Source organism: Hyperolius riggenbachi, chromosome 2 (assembly GCF_040937935.1).
Source record: "Hyperolius riggenbachi isolate aHypRig1 chromosome 2, aHypRig1.pri, whole genome shotgun sequence".
NCBI lineage: Eukaryota > Metazoa > Chordata > Amphibia > Anura > Hyperoliidae > Hyperolius > Hyperolius riggenbachi.
In genome coordinates, this window is record NC_090647.1 from 158,023,236 (window position 1) to 158,044,442 (window position 21,207).

Below are 21,207 nucleotides of genomic sequence, written 5' to 3' on the forward strand. Positions count from 1 at the left end.
TCAGAATACCTCTGGGAAGGGAGCTGGCATGCCAGGTACCCAGGAGGGGAAACAAACTGGAGAGCAGGGATACCTGGCTGGTGAAGTAACTGCAGGGAGACTGACAGGAATGAAATAGGTGACTGACAGGCAGAGATCAGTTAGGACGATGCAGGATTGCAGACTGACAGGCAGGTAGGCAGACAGACAGGCAGGCAGGCAAAGGGAAAAAGGGATAGGAAAAGGGGAAAACGACTTGGAGGGGATCCTGGAATGGAGAGAGTGGCATGAGCACGCTGTGACTGTGACCAGGGAAGCAACAGCATCCAAACAGTGAGAATGCATGGCTTTTATACCCTGCCTCTCAATTAGTGACAGGTGCAGTACCGCCTTCGGCTACTGCATTAGAGGGCACTCGCCTAACAACAGAGGGAGATACACTGAAGCCGGAAGTCTGTAAGCTTGGCGTCTTTCCACCATTACAGAGGAGAGAGGAGCTGTGTGGGACCCAGCGGCTGGAGTTTAACAAGCGATCGTTACCCTCCACCGCTCTGACAAGAGAGCCAGAGCAGGAGCGAGGAGTGGTAAGGACACAAGTAATTGTGGCAATAGGTAGCCACAGGAGCCACAAATATTGGGTAATCAGATACAGCCCAACCAGTATAGCTGGCCAAAAGAGCCCCAGTATTAGGTAGCTCCCAGTATGATTTACCCAGAGGTATCTCCCAGTATGATGAACCCCCCGCCCACACAGTATAGGTAACTAGATATAGCCCCCCCCCCCCCCCCCATGTAGGTAGCCAGTTGATCCCTGAAGTAAAGGTAGCCACATGTAGCGCCACCCCCGATTTGCCCCAGTATAGGTAGCTAGTTGTCCCAATCAATTGGTTTTCTGATTGTGATTCGCTGGACAATCCAGATTGCATGTCTAGGAACAGCAGAGGGCAAAGCATGGGTTCTGGTCTATTCCAGCTGGATATAGCTGCTATTGTGGGATTACAATATCTTTCTTTAAATACCGGGAACAAAAGATTCTTCCTTCAGCAGGCCATTAGCAACTAGGTGTGAACTAGCATGAAAAGGGACCATTTGGTCCTGCTGCTGGCAGAGAAAGCCTAATGGCCCATACTCACGAGGGACTTTTGTCGCCTCAACACGCGGCGCGCGCGTGTTGCGGCGACAGGTCGCCCGTGAGTATGGGTGGTCGCACACGCGCGCACCCCGAACTGTCGCCCGCCGCTCTTGTCGCCATGCTTTTGAAAGTTTCAATCGCATGGCAACAGTCGCCGCCGCACCTCCGCCGCAACTGTCACTAGTCCGCATGAGTACGCGGACTAGCGACAGCAACCTCCATAGAGGTGAATAAAGCTTCCGGCTGGGGGAGGAGGAACGTCGGCGACAGCTTCCGTCTCGCCGCTGGTCCCTCTTCCGCGTGTGTACGCGGAGGGACCTGGAGAGAAGCTGTCGCCGGCCTGTCGCTAGCACGCTCACGTGTGCTGGCGACAGGCGATTTTTGCAGCCCGTGAGTACGGGCCATAATGGCCCATACTCACGAGGGACTTTTGTCGCCTCAACACACGGCGCGCGCGTGTTGCGGCGACAGGTCGCTCGTGAGTATGGGCCGCCGCACGCGCGCGCACCCCGAACTGTCGCCCGCCGCTCATGTCGCCATGCGATTGAAAGTTTTAATCGCATGGCGACAGTCGCCGCCGCACCTCCCCCGCAACTGTCGCTAGTCCGCGTGAGTACGCGGACTAGCGACAGCAACCTCCATTGTATCATATGGAGCTTCCGGCGGGGGGAGGAGGAACGTCGGCGACAGCTTCCGCCTCGCCGCTGGTCCCTCTTCCGCGTGTGTACGCGGAGGGACCTGGAGAGAAGCTGTCGCCGGCCTGTCGCCCACACGCTCATGTGTGCTGGCGACAGGCAACTTCTGCAGCCCGTGAGTACGGGCCATTAGTACAGCAGGACCGCAGATTTGGTGGAATCACTACGGCCATATTTTAAATTACTGTATTGTATGATTTTTGCCATTTTAAGAGGTGGCTGGATGGTGTAATGGTTAAGGGCTCTGCCTCTGACGCAGCAGACCAGGGTTCGAATCTCACTCTGCCTGTTCAGTAAGCCAGCACCTATTCAGTAGGAGACCTTAGGAAAGTCTCTCTAACACTGCTACTGCCTATAGAGCGCGTCCTAGCGGCTGCTGCTTTGGCGCTTTGAGTCCGCCAGGAGAAAAGCGCAATATAAATGTTATGTGTCTTGTCTTAAGAGATACTGTACTTATGATCTGTACAAAAATTATATAATTTAATTGCTAAGGTCTGGCAGAGTATCCTCATATTTCATTTATGAAGCTATCATAACCAGCAACCCTGTTAGGCCTCGTTCACATCATTAGCGCAGATGGCTGTGCGATTGGAACGCAACGCGTCCAATCGCACGCCATCTGCGCTCCTATGCGCTGCGCTGCAGATCCCATTCATTACAATGAATGGGATCTGCGCTGCGATTCCCAAAAATGCGTGCAGCACGCGATAGCGCAATCGCGCTGCCATGCAGCGCATATGATGGGAACGGTAGAAGGGCTGTCTATGCCGCACACTATACGCGCTGCCAAAATGCGCACGGCAGCGCGTATAGTCTGAACGAGGCCTTAGTAAACTTCTCAGTAATGAAATATCCTACACTATTCATGTCTGGTATCAATGTGATCCATATTCTTTGGGGATTGTGACTTTGCTATTATTATCAGTGTGCAATGAATGTGGCCTGAGATATGGAAATGTCACATATTCTGGATTTAAGATTCCTTCCCAAAATAAGATAACGCCCCCAAAATCCAGCCAGGATATGCAAAGTTGTACAGAGGCGCCAGTAGGATAAAAGATACTAAAAACGTTAAAATATTCGGGCTGCGGTGGTGGGCCGACCAACCCAAAACAGACACATGTACTGTCAATTTGATGCAATAACAATAACTGTCTACAGAGGTGCCAAGCTCTCCCTTGACTCTGAACTGTGTACCACTCCAGTTGTTTATTGCCCGAGGAAGCAGGATTTTGCCTGCGAAACGCGTTGCAACCCTTGTTTGGAGTATATGAATAAATTGTTATTGCATCGAATTGACAGAACATGTGTCTGTTTTGGGTTGGTCGGCCCACCACCGGTATCTTTTATCCTACTGGCGCCTCTGTACAACTTTGCATATCCAGAAGTCCACCCTTGGTGGAAGGGTGATATACCCTAACTTTCTCCTGTCCACAGAGAGCGACGTCTTAATCCTGAGTGGGGACAGGCTTGTTCTCCCCACCTGCTTTTTCAGTGGTTGCCTTTGAGGTAACCCTGGTTTGTAACTATAATACTTACGCTTTATATTGCATCCTTCCCTTGTCCAATACATACTTGTAACGATTGCTGTCAGCTAAACAGATTTTCTGATTATTGGTGATCTGCAGTATCACCAATAATACAGACGCTATACCTGATAATGTGGTGATCTGCAGAATCACCAATAATGCTAGTATAGCCAGACACAGGACTACCAATGTGAGATAGTGTTTGGTGCAACAGTAATGAGGAAGATAAGGTCTCCCGAGGAGCGGGTGACTACAGACAATACTGCAGGCAAGGATCACCTGAGGAGCAGGCGAGTCCGGCTGTACAGCAGTTAAAGGGCACCTGAGGAGCAGGAGCTACTAGTAATGCTGCAAGGTTGATCACCTGAGAAGCAGGTGATTCAGACAGTACTGTAGCCAGTGGACACCTGAGGAGCAGGTGCCACCGGTAAGCTGCAAAAGGTGGTCACCTGAGGAGCAGGCGATTAAGACTATACTACAGCTATTGGATACCTGTGGAACAGGTATTACAGACAGTACTACAATAACGCTTCACCTGAGGAGCAGGTGACTGCTACAGATCCCTCACCAGTGGCTAGGCCCACTGGCGAGGATAGAGAGGTCAGACAAGCAGAGTAGGCAACGTACGGACAGATAAGGTACAAAGACAGAAGGCTGATTCAGTGTTGTGTTCAGGCAGGGTCGGCAACGTGAATCAGAGAGTCAGCAAGCAGGAGAATAGTCAATGAAAGCAGAAGGTCATAACAGATAATACAATGTAATTAGTACTTTAAGCTATCAACTAGAGTGGGGCCGAACCTCCGATTTTAGGTTCACGAACCGGGTTCGCGAACTTCCGCGTAAGGTTCGGTTCGCGTAAAAGTTCGCGAACCGCAATAGACTTCAATAGGGATGCGAACTTTGAAAAAAAAAAATATGCTGGCCACAAAAGTGATGGAAAAGATGTTTCAAGGGGTCTAACACCTGGACCCCCAGGTGGAGGAGTGGGATACATGCCAAAAGTCCCCTGGAAAAATCTGGATTTGACGCAAAGCAGCGTTTTAAGGGCAGAAATCACATTGAATGCTAAATGACAGGCCTAAAGTGCTTTAAAACATCTTGCATGTGTATACATCAATCAGGTAGTGTAATTAAGGTACTGCTTCACACTGACACACAATGGCGGGTTCACTGAACAGAACAGGTATGCAGTGGCGGGTTCACTGAACAGAACAGGTATGCAGTGGTGGGTTCACAGAACAGGTATGCAGTGGCAGATTCACTGAACAGGTATACAGTGGCGGGTGCACTGAACACAACAGGTATGCAGTGGCAGGTTCACTGAACAGGAATACAGTGGCGGGTTCACTGAACAGGTATGCAGTGGCAGGTTCACTGAACAGGAATACAGTGGCGGGTTCACTGAACAGAACAGGTATGCAGTGGCGGGTTCACTTAACAGAACAGGTATGCAGTGGTGGGTTCACAGAACAGGTATGCAGTGGCAGGTTCACTGAACAGGTATACAGTGGCGGGTTCACTGAACAGAACAGGTATACAGTGGCGGGTTCACTGAACAGAACAGGTATACAGTGGCGGGTTCACAGAACAGGTATGCAGTGGCAGGTTCACTGAACAGGTATACAGTGGCGGGTTCACTGAACACAACAGGTATGCAGTGGCGGGTTCACTGAACAGGAATACAGTGGCGGGTTCACTGAACAGAACAGGTATGCAGTGGCGGGTTCACTGAACAGAACAGGTATGCAGTGGTGGGCTCACAGAACAGGTATGCAGTGGCAGGTTCACTGAACAGGTATACAGTGGCGGGTTCACTGAACAGAACAGGTATACAGTGGCGGGTTCACCGAACAGAACAGGTATACAGTGGCGGGTTCACTGAACAGAACAGGTATGCAGTGGCAGGTTAACTGAACAGGTATGCAGTGGTGGGTTCACTGAACAGGTATGCAGTGGTGGGTTCACTGAACAGGTATGCAGTGGTGGGTTCACTGAACAGGTATGCAGTGGTGGGTTCACTGAACAGGTATGCAGTGGTGGGTTCACAGTACAGGTATGCAGTGGTGGGTTCACAGAACAGGTATGCAGTGGCAGGTTCACTGAACAGGTATGCAGGTATCCAGTGGGCTCACTGAACAGAACAGGTATACAGTGGCGGGTTCACCGAACAGAACAGGTATACAGTGGCGGGTTCACTGAACAGAACAGGTATGCAGTGGCAGGTTCACTGAACAGGTATGCAGTGGTGGGTTCACTGAACAGGTATGCAGTGGTGGGTTCACTGAACAGGTATGCAGTGGTGGGTTCACAGAACAGGTATGCAGTGGCAGGTTCACTGAACAGGTATGCAGTGGTGGGTTCACTGAACAGGTATGCAGTGGTGGGTTCACTGAACAGGTATGCAGTGGTGGGTTCACAGTACAGGTATGCAGTGGTGGGTTCACAGAACAGGTATGCAGTGGCAGGTTCACTGAACAGGTATGCAGGTATCCAGTGGGCTCACTGAACAGAACAGGTATGGTGGGCTCACTGAACAGAACAGGTATGCACAAGCTAAGCCTAACTAATTTTTCCCTATGAGAGACAGTCTGCAGCAGCTCGCCCCACTCTCACTAACGCAGGCACACGAGTGAGCGTAATGGCCGCCGCTGCCTGCCTTTTATTAGGGGGGAGTGGCTCCAGGGGCTAGTGTAGCCTAATTGGCTACACTGGGCCTGCTGACTGTGATGTAGAGGGTCAAAGTTGACCCTCATGGTGCATTATGGGGCGAACCGAACTTCCGCAAAAGTTCGCCTGCAGGACGCGAGCGCGAACCACTGAAGTTCGCATGGAACCGTTCGCAGGCGAACCGTTCGGCCCAACTCTACTATCAACAGAATCTGGCTAAGTGTGGATCCCCAGCTCCGGCTGGTTCTAGCACACTTTGGGATCTGACTAAGGTCTGAGCGCTCACACGTAAGCATTTACAACAGCAGACACGGAGCAACTGACAGTCTGGTATTGTATATACTAAGTTGCTCCGCAGCGCCGCCCCAGCCACTCAGCCAATCCGAAGTGCTGTTGGAGTCAGCTGACTTGGCAGATCAGCTGACTCCTTTTGTATTCACATAAAGGTCCTGTCGCATGGCGCGCGCGCGAGTAGCCCTCAATCTATGTGCAATGGAAGGACCAGGCAGATCACCCGCATGAAACTGCGCGGCAGAGGCCACTGGCTGATACGCTGAGACAGCCGCCATGCCGCCTGTCTCCACGGCGAAATCTCCGCTATCCCTTACAGTACCCCCCCCCCCCCCCTACCCTGGGGAGTGGACCCCGGACACTGCCTTCCCGGCTTCTCAGGGTGTAACTCATGAAACTCTTTGTTTAAATCCTCCGCATGCATGCGACAATCCGGCACCCAAGTTCTTTCCTCCAGACCATACCCCTTCCAGTGGACCAGGTATTGTACAGAATTCTGCACTAATCGAGAATCCAAGATCTTCTCGATCTCATACTCAGGTTGGTCGTCAACCATCACAGGCGGGGGGGGGGGAGAGGAACCCACGTGCACTGCAGGCTTCAACAAAGAAACATGGAATGATCTCACACCTCTCATGCTGGCTGGGAGATCAATCGCATATGTGACATCATTAATCTTTCTGGACACAGGGTATGGGCCTATAAATCTGGGTCCTAACTTAGGTGACGGTTGTTTCAACGCTAAATGCCGAGTAGATACCCAGACCATATCCCCTGGGGAAAACTTCCACTCTACCGACCGCCTTTTATCCACCTGTTTCTTCTGAGTCTGGAAAGCCTTTCCCAAATTCCTCTTAACTAACACCCAAATCTCCTTTAACGCCCTTTGCCAATCTTCCAGGGCCGGGAAAGGTGTAGATGCCACAGGTAAAGGAGAAAACTTGGGAGATTTTCCCGTCACGACCTGAAAAGGAGAAAATCCAGAGGAGGCACTTTTCAGGTTATTATGCGCAAATTCTGTGAACGGCAAGAACTTTACAAAATTTGACTGGGCATCTGCCACATAACACCTGAGGAATTGTTCAAGGGACTGGTTAACTCTTTCGGTCTGACCATTGGTCTGTGGGTGGTAGCCTCATGAAAACGAAAGGTCCATACCTAACTGATGGCAAAAAGCTCTCCAAAATTTTGACACAAACTGGACTCCCCTATCTGACACCACATTTTCCCGGATGCCATGCAGCCGGAAAACGTGCTGAATGAAGAGATCAGCTAACTCCTGGGCCGAGGGGAGTCCTTTCAGGGGAACGAAATGAGCCATCTTACTGAACCTATCGACTACCACCCAGATGACCGTTTTACCTTCAGACCGGGGGAGTTCTCCCACAAAGTCCATGGACACATGAGTCCAGGGTTCGTTTGGCATGGGTAGGGGTTGTAATGTACCCACTGGAGCCTGGCGAGAGGGTTTACTTCTAGCGCAAACTGAGCACTCTCTCATAAACTCTTTACAATCAAGTGCCAGTGAAGGCCACCATACACATCTGGCTAACAGATGCTGAGTTCGGGCAGCCCCAGGATGCCCAGCATTCTTATGGGAATGAAATAATTGTAAAAGTTGTAGGCGAAAGGGAAGTGGTACAAACATAGCCCCATCAGGCTTCCCTTCTGGAATGTCTTTTTGGTACGAGCCCAGAGTAGCCGTCCAGTCCTCCCAAGTTTCAGTAGCTGCCAGCACCACTTTTTGAGGTATGATAGTCTCAGGGGTTGAAGGCTGAACTGTCTCAGGCTCAAAACATCTAGATAACGCGTCTGCCTTGACGTTCTTGCTACCTGGTGTGTACGTTATAATAAATCTGAACCTTGAAAAGAATAAGGACCAGCGGGCCTGTCAAGACTAAGTCTCTTGGCCCCTTCAATGTACTCCAAGTTTTTATGAACTGTATAGACTGTGATGGCATGTTCTGCCCCTTTCCAGCCAATGACGCCATTCTTTAATGGCTAACTTTATGGCCAAGAGTTCCCGATTGCCGATATCGTAGTTCCTCTCGGCAGGAGTGAATCTAGGAGAGAAAAAGGCACAAGGGTGTAATTTGCCTTGAAGGCCTGAGCGCTGAGACAGGACAGCTCCAACCCCAATCTCTGACGCATCAACCTCAACAATGAAGGGGAAGGTGACATCCACATGTCTCAGAATGGGAGCAGAGCAGAACAATTTTTTCAATGTGGCAAAGGCGGTCTGTGCCTCTGACATCCAATGGTAAGTGTCAGCCCCCTTTCTGGTAAGATTGGTAAGGGGTGACACTACCGTGGAGAACCCCTTGATGAACTTTCTATAGTAATTGGTGAAGCCAAGAAATCTTTGGAGTGCCTTCAACCCTACAGGTTGGGGCCACTCCAAAACAGCAGAGACTTTCTTTGGATCCATGGAGAGACCAGAAGTGGAAATAATGTATCCCAAAAAATAAACTTTAGTGACCTCGAAGATGCACTTCTCTAACTTCGCGTACAGCAAATTCTGTCTTAATTTCCTTAAAACAAACTTGACGTGCTTACGATGTTCTGTCAGATTAGGAGAGAAAATCAGTATGTCATCTAGATAAACTAGCACAAACTTTCCCAGAACCTCCCTGAAGACTTCATTGATTAACTCCTGGAAGACGGCAGGGGCATTACACAACCCGAAGGGCATAACCAGATACACGTAATGCCCGTCAGGCATGTTGAACGCCGTCTTCCATTCGTCACCATCCCTAATGCGCACCAGGTTGTATGCCCCTCGCAGTTCCAACTTGGAGAAGATACTGGCATTGGTCACTTGAGCAAACAAATCGTCAATCAGGGGTAACGGGTAGCGATTTTTTTTACTGTGATTTTATTTAGACCTCGATAGCCAATACAAGGTCTAAGACCACCGTCCTTTTTCTGTACAAAAAATAACCCAGCCCCGGCCGGTGACCGGGAAGATCGGATGAAGCCCTTGGCCAGGTTTTCCTTAATGTATTCCTGCATTGCCAGCTACTCAGGCCCTGACAAGTTATAAAGTTGACCTCTAGGGGGCATACAACTAGATCTTAATTCGATGGGACAATCAAAACTCCGGTGGGGTGGGAGTTTATCTGCAGACTTCGGACAGAACACATCAGCAAATTCAGCGTACTGCACTGGCACTCCTTTGACCTGTACCTTAGTAGCACAAACAGCAACTCTCTCCAAACAATGATGATGACAATGGGTTGACCAGCTCTGTAGCTGACCTGAAGCCCAGTCTATCTGAGGGGAGTGGAGTTGCAACCAAGGCATACCAAGGATGATGGTAGAGGTTGCCATTTGCAGGACAAAGAACTGTAATTTCTCTTTGTGTAGCACCCCTATACTACATAATAACAAGGGAGTCTGAGAAAGAGGCTGTCTACACTGCAAGGGAGAGTCATCTACCGCTGTGACCAATATCTGTCTGTCTAAAGGGTGTAAGGGAATCCCCAATTTTTTTACAAAATCATAGTCTATAAAATTGGCTGCAGAGCCGGAGTCCACAAAAGCCTCTGTGGGTGTGGTCTGACCTTTCCAGATAATGGAACAAGGAAGAAGCAGACGATTATTGTTTAGAGGTAAAGACTGCTCGCCTAGGGTATTACCTCTGACTACACCTAGGTGGCAGCGTTTCCCGACTTCTTGGGACAATTCTGGACAATGTGACCCTCCTCAGCGCAGTATAGGCAAAGTCTTTCTGACCTTCTGCGATTCTTTTCCACTTGCGTCAACCGAGAGTATCCAATTTGCATCGGCTCATCTGGTGGTGACGAGGGTGGAGAGGAGGCATAGGAGATAGATCTTACTGCATTCCTACCACGGGTCTGTTTCTGATAGCGTAAGCGGCGGTCTACCCGCACAGCCAAAGAAATAGCTTCATCAATGGATTTGGGCTCAGGATGCCCTAACATTAAATCAGAGACTGTATCAGACAATCCTGACAGGAAACAGTCTAACAATGCATATGTTCCCCATTTAGCTGACACAGCCCACTTTCTAAACTCTGCCGCATAAACCTCCACCGGATTACGACCCTGCCGGAGAGCTTTGAGTTTCCTCTCAGCAGTGATCGAAATATCCGGATCATCATATATAATGGCCATGGCCTTAAAAAATTCTTGAACTGAGGATAATGCCACATGCTCATATTGAAGACTATACGCCCATGTTTGCGAATCACCTGACAAGAGGGTCTTTATAAATGTAACCCTCTGGTGCTCAGAACCTGACAAATTAGGCCTCAACACAAAATAAGATAGCACACGATTCTTAAAGTTTTGAAAGTCAGATCTATGCCCAGAAAACTTTTCAGGTACGGACATCCGAAGGTCCGTGACTGGAGTGGATCGCACTGCATTAACGGTTGTTTGAAGTACCTGCACAGTCCCAGACAATTGTGTGATCTGAGACTGTTGGGTGTTAATCACCCCGGTAAGATTGTTTACCGCGGTGGTCAGGACTTCAAACTGATCACGCAGTGCGTCCATAATGTTTGGTCTGCTGTTCTGTAACGATTATTGTCAGCTAAACAGATTTTCTGATTATTGGTGATCTGCAGTATCACCAATAATACAGACGCTATACCTGATTATGTGGTGATCTGCAGAATCACCAATAATGCTAGTATAGCCAGACACAGGACAACCAATGTGAGATAGTGTTTGGTGCAACAGTAATGAGGAAGATAAGGTCTCCCGAGGAGCGGGTGACTACAGACAATACTGCAGCCAAGGATCACCTGAGGAGCAGGCGAGTCCGGCTGTACAGCAGTTAAAGGGCACCTGAGGAGCAGGACCTAATAGTAATGCTGCAAGGTTGATCACCTGAGAAGCAGGTGATTCAGACAGTACTGTAGCCAGTGGACACCTGAGGAGCAGGTGCCACCGGTAAGCTGCAAAAGGTGGTCACCTGAGAAGCAGGTGATTAAGACTATACTACAGCTATTGGATACCTGTGGAGCAGGTATTACAGACAGTACTACAATAACGCTTCACCTGAGGAGCAGGTGACTGCTACAGATCCCTCACCAGTGGCTAGGCCCACTGGCGAGGATAGAGAGGTCAGACAAGCAGAGTAGGCAACGTACGGACAGATAAGGTACAAAGACAGAAGGCTGATTCAGTGTTGTGTTCAGGCAGGGTCGGCAACGTGAATCAGATAGGCAGAGGTACAGAGTCAGCAAGCAGGAGAATAGTCAATGAAAGCAGAAGGTCATAACAGATAATACAATGTAATTAGTACTTTAAGCTATCAACAGAATCTAGCTAAGTGTGGATCCCCAGCTCCGGCTGGTTCTAGCACACTTTGGGATCTGACTAAGGTCTGAGCGCTCACACGTAAGCATTTGCAACTGCAGACACGGAGCAACTGACAGTCTGGTACTATATATACTAAGTTGCTCCGCAGTGCCGCCCCAGCCACTCAGCCAATCCGAAGTACAGTTGGAAACAGCTGACTTGGCAGATCAGCTGACTCCCCTTCTATTTGCATAAAGGTCCTGTCGCCTGGCGCACGCGCGCATAGCCCTCAATCTATGTGCAATGGAAGGACCAGGCAGATCACCCGCATGAAACTGCGCGGCAGAGGCCGCCGGCTGATACGCGGAGACAGCCGCCATGCCGCCTGTCTCCGCGGTGGCATCTCCGCTATCCCTTACAATACTACACTATATTGGGCTCTCAGTCTTTCCCCTTTTAAAATCCAGCCAGGGGCTGGCTCTGAGTTCTGCCCTCAAGAGCTGGGTCCTATTTAATAATATAAAGGGTTGAAATCTGATAAACATTCTCAATTTAACACCACCTATGAATTGAAGCTGACAAGAGAACGCAAGGCTAGCTTCCCTGAATTTTGAAACAAAGGACTTTGAATTTCTTGGATTATCACAAAAAGGACATATCTCTTCCAAAACGAAGTATTCATTCTCTTTGTCTTGACCCTCTTATTTTATCTGTGGCTAATTTATTTATAATTGTTACTTTTAATAATTTTCTGTATATATTACTTTATATTGCATCTACAATAAAAGACCTAAAGAGACACTGAAGCGAAAAAAAAATATATATGATATAATGAATTGGTTGTGTAGTACGGATAATTACTAAAAAAGTAGTAGCAAAGAAAATATGCTCATATTTTTATTTTCAGTTATATAGTGTTTTTTATACGATTGCATCATTTTCTACTATTTGCAGTTTACACACTACTCAGCATTCTAAATGTTTTTACAGAGCAGGCCAGTGAACTTTGGACCTGTCCTCTGCAGAGAAAAAGAAAATACAGTGACTGACAGTTGAGATAACAAGTTTCAGAAGACTTTGAAAGTGGTAGAGCTCAATGGCTTTTTTGTATAGATAACAACTGGAGTTTCTTAACTCTTCCTGTACTGGAAACCATATTCGACTTATGTACAGTGGTGTGAAAAACTGTTTGCTCCCTTCCTGATTTCTTATTCTTTTGCATGTTTGTCACACTTAAATGTTTCTGCTCATCAAAAACCGTTAACTATTAGTCAAAGATAACATAATTGAATACAAAATGCTGTTTTAAATGATGGTTTTTATTATTTAGTGACAAAAAAACCTCAAAACCTACATGGCCCTGTGTGAAAAAGAAATTGCCCCCTGAACCTAATAACTGGTTGGGCCACCCTTAGCAGCAATAACTGCAATCAAGCGTTTGCAATAACTTGCAACAAGTCTTTTACAGTGTTCTGGAGGAATTTTGGTCCACTCATCTTTGCAGAATTGTTGTAATTCAGCTTTATTTGAGGGTTTTCTAGCATGAACCGCCTTTTTAAGGTCATGCCACAGCATCTCAATAGGATTCAGGTCAGGATTTTGACTAGGCCACTCCAAAGTCTTCATTTTGTTTTTCTTCAGCCATTCAGAGGTGGATTTGCTGGTGTGTTTTGGGTCATTGTCCTGCTGCAGCACCCAAGATCGCTTCAGCTTGAGTTGACGAACAGATGGCCGCACAGTCTCCTTCAGGATTTTTTGATAGACAGTAGAATTCATGGTTCCATCTATCACAGCAAGCCTTCCAGGTCCTGGAACAGCAAAACAACCCCAGACCATCACACTACCACCACCATATTTTACTGTTGGTATCATGTTCTTTTGCTGAAATGCTGTGTTACTTCTACGCCAGATGTAACGGGACACGCACCTTCCAAAAATTTCAACTTTTGTCTCGTCGGTCCACAAGGTATTTTCCCAAAAGTCTTGGCAATCATTGAGATGTTTTTTAGCAAAATTTAGATGAGCCTTAATGTTCGTTTTGCTTAAAAGTGGTTTGCGCCTTGGATATCTGCCATGCAGGCCGTTTTTGCCCAGTCTCTTTCTTATGGTGGAGTCGTGAACACTGACCTTAATTGAGGCAAGTGAGGCCTGCAGCTCTTTAGATGTTGTCCTGGGGTCTTTTGTGGCCTCTCGGATAAGTTTTCTCTGCTCTCTTGGGGTAATTTTGGTCGGCCGGCCACTCCTGGGAAGGTTCATCACTGTTCCATGTTTTTGCCATTTGTGGATAATGTCTCTCACTGTGGTCCGCTGGAGTCCCAAAGCTTTAGAAATGGCTTTATAACCTTTACCAGACTGATAGATCTCAATTACAGTACGTTTGTTCTCATTTGTTCCTGAATTTCTTTGGATCTTGGCAGGATGTCTAGCTTTTGAGGTGCTTTTGGTCTACTTCTCTGTGTCAGATAGCTCCTATTTAAGTGATTTCTTGATTGAAACAGGTGTGGCAGTAATCAGGCCTGGGGATGACTACAGAAATTGAACTCAGGTGTGATAAACCACAGTTAAGTTATTTTTTAACAAGGGGGGCAATCACTTTTTCACACAGGGCCATGTAGATTTGGAGTTTTTCTTCTCACTAAATAATAAAAACCATCATTTAAAACTGCATTTTGTGTTCAATTATGTTATCTTTGACTAATAGTTAACGGTTTTTGATGAGCAAAAACATTTAAGTGTGACAAACATGCAAAAGAATAAGAAATCAGGAATAGGGCAAATAGTTTTTCACACCACTGTATATGCTTCTAATGTTTTATTTCTTAGCTGTACTACACATACAAATCATTATATCATATATTTTTTTTCACTTCAGTGTATCTTTAAGGTCATTTCTTTCAGCTACATACTGTAATAGATCGCGGAAAAGCCGCCGCATGTACTGGCAGCAAGGCGGCTGTTTCCGCGTCCAGCACGGCAGTTTGCACACAGAGGCATGCTTCTGGTACTGGGAGTGAACGCGGAAAATCCGCCGCATGTACTGATAGTGGGACGGCTGGTTCCGCGTCCAGTGCGGCGGTTTGCACGCCACAGCATGCGGCTGGTGTGGCTGGGTCTGTTAGTTCACACAGATTCAGGAATACACGCGCGCGCGCTGAGAGGCAGATCTTTTGTGACGGCCAAGGGGGGGATCAGCTGACCAGGCTGGTCAGCTGACCTCAGAGCTAGTGGCTATTGGTCTATCACTTAGGGGTGGCGCCAGAGAGCGCTACTCTATATATAGTTAAGGCTGGACAGTCACAAGTTGTCTGCCGTTGCGAACACTACGTGAAAGCACTCAGACCTTAGTCAGATCCAACAGTGTGTTTGAACCAGGAGGACCTGGGAATTCACACTGAGCCAGATTACTACTGTATTATTATTGTGTTATACTTCAGACTAGTTCCAGGGTGTAGAGACCACGGACCTCACACCCAAGACTAGGGAACTTGTGTTACCATTCTGTTATACTCCAGACTAGTTCCAGGGTGTAGAGACCACGGACCTCACACCCAAGACTAGGGAACTTGTGTTATCATTCTGTTACACTTCAGACTAGTTCCAGGGTGTAGAGACCACGGACCTCACACCCAAGACTAGGGAACTTGTGTTAACATTCTGTTATACATCAGACTAGTTCCAAGGTGTGGAGACCACGGACCTCACACCCAAGACTAGGCATTGTTTGATATCTGTTATGACCTATTGCTTTCCTGAGTATCCCTCCGCTGGCTGATTCGGTACCACGCATATCTGATTACCTGTTACCAACCCTGCCTGTCTTGGATACCGAACCAGCCTTCTGTCTTTGTACTTTATTTGTCCGTGTGTTGCCGACCCAGCTTGCCCAACCTCAAGAGCTATCTCCCCTCTTTAGGAGATAGTCACTAGATCAGTTAGTGACATCCACCTTCAGGTGTCACTCACTCTCTGACCCTTCCTACTTCAGCCTGAGACTCCACCCCTTGGAAGATCTCAGGCTGCTGGAGGGTTCTCGTGCTTATCAAAAGAGCAGTGTTGCCCACACTGCCAAGGACCACCTGCTCATCAGGTGGATTACTCAAAGTATACTGTTGCACCAAACACTCACGATATATACAGGTGTCCAAAGGTTAGTACTATATCTGTGTTATTGGTGATTCTGCAGATCATCAATGGTCAGGTATATATCTGTATTCTTGGTGATACTGCAGATCAACAATAATCAGATTCGCTCTGTGTGCTGACACCGATCGTTACACATACCTGCTTTAAGGACCTCAGAATGAACCCTAGCCTTCCTGAAGAATTGCTACCGGAATTGTTTTAGCCAAACATTGTATTGTTTGAGCCAGAATAGAGTATTTTAACAATTTATATTTGCAGGTTTAGAATAGTTAGAGCGGGTTTCCCTTTTCCCGGATAAAAGGGATGGTGGCAGCCAGGTAACTGAAATATTGTGTAGTAAAGTGTTTTTGTTGCTTGCACATCCCCTTCTGGCTTGTCTGTTTGCCCAATTCCAGAGGTTTCAGCACATAGATTGAATCTAGTCCAGCCACTGGGGTGGGGGGTGACAGTCTCCTTATAATTAGCCCCCTAGATGTGCCCCCAGTATAGATAGCCAGGTGTCCTCTTACAGGTAGCCCTGATATATGTGCCCCCAGTATAGTTAACCAAGTGTCCCCTGATAGGTAGCCACATAAAGCCCCCCTAGATGTGCCCCCAGTACAGGTAGCCCCCATATGTGCCCGCAGTATATATACATGTTAAGTGGCACTGGGATGGGGGCCCAACTCCCCCCCCCCTTCTGTGCTCCCCAATATGCAGAGCTTTGGCACAGCAGGTATTAAACTCCCCTCCTCTGGGCGTCATGCGATACAGCTCCATGTCCTGTCTGTCTTCTTTGTCTCCAGCACAGCTTATGCACTAGAATCATGAAGCAGAGCATGAGCAGCACTGGAGACAGCCAGGACGTGGACCTCTACCGCATGACGGCCGATGCCAGAAGAAGGTGAGTTTCCACTGTATTACCTGCTGTGCTGAAGTTGTGCATATTACTCCTCCCTCCTGCACTGCAACCACTTAGCCTGCTGCTCCCCCATCCACCCACCTTGTACACTCCTAGAAATGGTGCTGAATAAAGGAACATAGAAAAACGTATTATATTGTTGTAGTGTCATGTGCTATACATATATGTACAGTATAAATGTATGTACAAATATATGTACAATAGTACATTGTTTGCAGAAGTAAACCCTTTTACTTTTTCTTAATTTAATTATCACTAATATCAGCTATGCTTTTTTCCAATGACAAATTTTTCTTCAGTTTCAGCTGGCAACCAGAGTAAGTGAAGGGATAAGGACTGCTACAAAAAAATGGTACATACCTGGTACAGGAGCTGATACAATCTGTAAGTAGTTCTCTTAGATGAAGGAGCAGTATGTTTAATCTAACATGGCAATATAACATTAAACCATACAAAAAAAACCCTTATATTTAAAGTAAAACTTACATTTAAATTTAGGTCCAATACTTCAAGTTAAAGTAAAATTCCACTTTTGAACTTCCTGCCATTTTTAGCTGCAGGTTGAAACAGATGTGTAATTCTAAATGACATTAAGGCCCTGTTCACAGTGCTCAGTTGCGTTGCAGAATAATTCTGCGTGTCAACTCACTGCCCATACACTCCTATGGGGCTGTTCACAGTACTGCGTTGTAACTGATCACATTATTCTAACTCCCTGCATACATTAATGTTTATGTCCAGTCTCTATTGCAGGTCACACTCATTATAACACGTGCATTATGCAACTGACCACTGTGAATCCAACCTAAATTACAAAATGACTAATATGCAGCAGATAAAGGGTTGTAGGCTTGTAGTATTTTTTTTATTAAAAGTAGAATTACATGTATATACAGCAGTATTTAAGCTTTGAATGTGTGTCCTAAGTATATATGTACAACCCTGTTTTATGTTGTGTTCCGTTTGCATGGAAATCGTGCAACTTCCAGAACATTGTACATGGTATATTTTATGAAGATGCCATCCACTCTAATCACTAGAAAAAAATATTTATGCAGAAATAATGGCAATTTTCCTATTAACCAATTTATAACAGCCATAGTCCTTGATTTTTATTTTTTTTAGTAAAGGTAAATAAGGGTTATGCTATTATACGTTTTTATATTTGATGCAGGTTTTCCAGAGAAATTTCCTCCTCCACTGAAATTCAGTCACTCTGCTGTTACAAAGAATGCAATGCAATTGCCACTGTGTTGCCCAAATAAAAAATGAAAAGCCACATTTGCTGCATTTCATATGTGAGGTTATGTTTGCTGCATTTCAAAGGTGGAGTCACGTTTGCTGCATTTCATGTGTGTGGTAAAGATTGCTGCATTTCACATGTGGGGTAACAATCGCTGTATTTCAAATGTGGGGAAATTATTGCTGTATTTCATGAGTGGGGTAACGATTGCTGTATTTCATAAATGGGAAAAATAATTGCTGCAATGCTGACCAAAAGAACCCTGCAAACACTCAACATGACACTGAGCAGAGCAGTGCACTGCTACTCTGCATGTTGAAATTGTCAGTTTGTGTGTGGGTGCAGCAGGTGGGGGCACAGTAAAATATTGTATGTGTTTACATTACCATAGATATATTTTCACACAAGATAGATATTCTGTTCATTGGGCTGGGGCTGTCGTGAAAGGGCCAATAGATTTTCTACTATCGGCAATACATGTTCCCAAATTTAAACATGCTTTTATTATATGTATGCATTTTCTCATGTCCATTGACTTCAAAGACCAAGAAGCATGGGGCTTCTAGTTGGTTAGTAAAAAAAAAAAAAAGCCATGTGAATCCTACCTAGCAAAGGGGAGGATTATCTTTGGTTTATGTGGAACAATGAGACACCTGCCTCTTGCTAGGTAGAATTCCCATTTGTTTGTTGTTGTTTTTTTTTTTTTTTACAAACCAACACGAAGCCCTGTGCTTTTCTCTGTTGCAGGAGGATTTAGGCTTCCTGCACACTGCAAATCCGTTTTGCGATTCCGATTTGCAATTCCGATTTTCCCTGAATGCAATCAATAGAAAAATGGAGGAAAAAAACGCAGCATGCAGTAACGATTCAAAATCGGAATCGTATGTAAAAAAACGATTAAAAATCGGAATTGGAGTCGCATGCAGGGAGAATTACATTGGTTCTTTTGTAAACCAACAGGAAGCCCTTTACTCCTTGGTCACTGGGACAGCATCGCAAAATTTTTACAGGACAGGTAGCATTTTTTTGTGCGGCGGGAAGCCTAGTGGGGTGCGCACACTGTCTGTGCCCATAGGCTTGTATTGCATCTGATATGTGTTTGCAGTCTGCATTTTGTGTTTCAACTGCAGTAAAATGCAGCAGGTCTGCATTTTGCTTTAGCAGTCTGGCGAGTGTGCCATACATTAGCGTCCCGTTTTTGATAGTGTACTGTAAACGCATCCTATTAATAATGTATGTTTTTGCTTTAAACTGTTTTCCCTTAAAGTGACACTTAAGCGAAAAAAACCATGAATGATATAATTAATTGGTTATGTAATACGGATAATTAAATCGAACATTAGTAGCAAAGAAAATAGTCTCATATTTTTATTTTCAGGTATATAGCTTTTTTTTTTATAACATTGCATCCTTCTCTAATAATTGCAGTTTCCACAATACACTCAGCATTTTACATGAATTCACAGAGCAGGCTAATACACTTTTGAACTTTTTTCTGCAGAAAAGCCATAAACAAAGAAGAACTAATGAGAGACAGTTGAGATAAATGCTTCAAAAGACAGTGTTGAGCAAGACTTTATAAAGTTGCAGAGCTCAAAGAAGCTCTTTTGCATAGATAACTGAAGTTTTTTAACTCTTCCTGTACTGGAAACAATATGAGACTCATATCTGTGCTAATAATGTTTTATTTCTTAGCTGTACTACACATACAAATCATTATATTATAAGTTTATTTTCAGTTCAGATTCCCTTTAAACGCAGCATTTTAGAAGTAGTGTGCATGGACCCTGAGTCACTCAATCATAACTATAAATACTGTGCTTACGTTTTTCAGACCTGGCTCCGGGAGGCTCTGATGACTGGGCATATGATCTTGGCATTAAGTATTCTTTCACTATGGAGCTCCGAGACAAAGGAACTTATGGATTCCTGCTTCCTCCAGGACTAATCAGACCAACATGTAGTGAAGCTCTAACTGGAGTCAAAATTATATCTGCATATGTTGTGAAAAAACATCTGCCATAGCTAACGATCCCAAACAAACCACATACTGCTTGCACTGGATACAGGAAATTACCGTATACGATTAAATGACATTGTTCATCAACACATTAAACTGAGTGTTTTATATTACAATAAGTCACCTTCCAATAAAAGTATATCAACAAATCCTTACCAAAAACAGTATAGTGCAGAAAAGTGATTCAAAGACCTATTGCTATCCACAGAGCAAAGGGGACTAGGCAGGAACAACATATAAATCCGTAGCAAAGGTTTGACATTGAAAACAAATGTGGTTTCCACAGGAAATTCATGAACTATCCTGTTTAGAAATGTAAAATGGCACATGCACTTTCAAACACGGAGAAAAACTGAATTGGGCCTTCTTAAAAAACAATGTATTTACGATTGTTCAGGTTGGAGTGCGCATATGATGTCTCCCACAATGCATCACTGCTGAATATGCAAATTATCCTTTGTTGCCCCTGTAAGCTAAACACACCTCCAGATCCGCTGGAATGCAATGATGTGTCAGCTTGTTAATTGTACAGAGCCACAATAATCCAACATGCATACAGACTGTTTTGGATTGGTTGATCCTCATCAGTGCAGGGCATGGATTAATATGGCTCTATAGGGTAGGACTTGAAACACACAGAGTTAGGCTAGGTGCACACATAGAAGAAACTCTAGCATCGCGGAAAACGTTGCGTTTTTGCCGCTAATGGAAGTGTATGAAAAAACTCATAAAAACCGCATATGCGTTTTATATGCGTGCGCTTTCAAAAAGCTGGTTTTGTTGCGCGATATGAAAAAACACTAGCGTAACAATAGGGGATGACGCCGCGAGGGGGGGGGGGTGGCCTGGGGCCCGCTCAGGGACTTTTGTGGGGCAGGAGGGGTCGCAGCATAAGAGGAGAGCGTGGCCGCAGATCGGTGGGGAGGGGGGACATTCCCCCCCCTCACCTCGGGCTCTCCTCTCAGCACTCCCCCTCCTGTAATCATTGGTGGCAGCGGAGGCGGCAGGCAGGCTGAACACATACCTCCTTCTCGCCGCAGGTTTTCCGATCTCTAAGAGCTTCATGCTACTTCCTGTTTACAGGAATGTCCCCCCTCCCCACCGATCTGCATCCATGCTCTCCTCTTATGCTGCGACCCCTCCTGCCCCACAAAAGTCCCTGAGCGGGCTCTAGGGAGGTGGGGGGCTGGATTTTTTTTTTTGCAGGGGGGCCCGGGGATTTCTAGGTACGCCCCTGTGCAAAAACACATCAAAAACGCACATAATGAAAGTCAATGGCATGCGTTTTTCATGCGTTTTTTTCCCAAAAAATTGTTTTGTGTTGTATTTCTGCTTCC

The 21,207-nt window shown here is 46.1% G+C and overlaps 1 protein-coding gene across 1 annotated transcript in view; it reads left to right on the forward strand.

Annotated features, from left to right (window-relative positions):
- CPB2 (carboxypeptidase B2) overlaps window positions 1–19,966 on the forward strand; it is an 80,291-nt gene extending 60,325 nt beyond the window's left edge. The window contains exons 11-12 of the mRNA XM_068267748.1: window positions 16,907–16,991; window positions 19,685–19,966. Coding sequence (XP_068123849.1) covers window positions 16,907–16,991; window positions 19,685–19,875 — 276 coding nt within the window. The 3' untranslated portion in view covers window positions 19,876–19,966. The remainder of the gene's footprint in view (window positions 1–16,906; window positions 16,992–19,684) is intronic.
- Window positions 19,967–21,207: the final 1,241 nt, after the last annotated feature.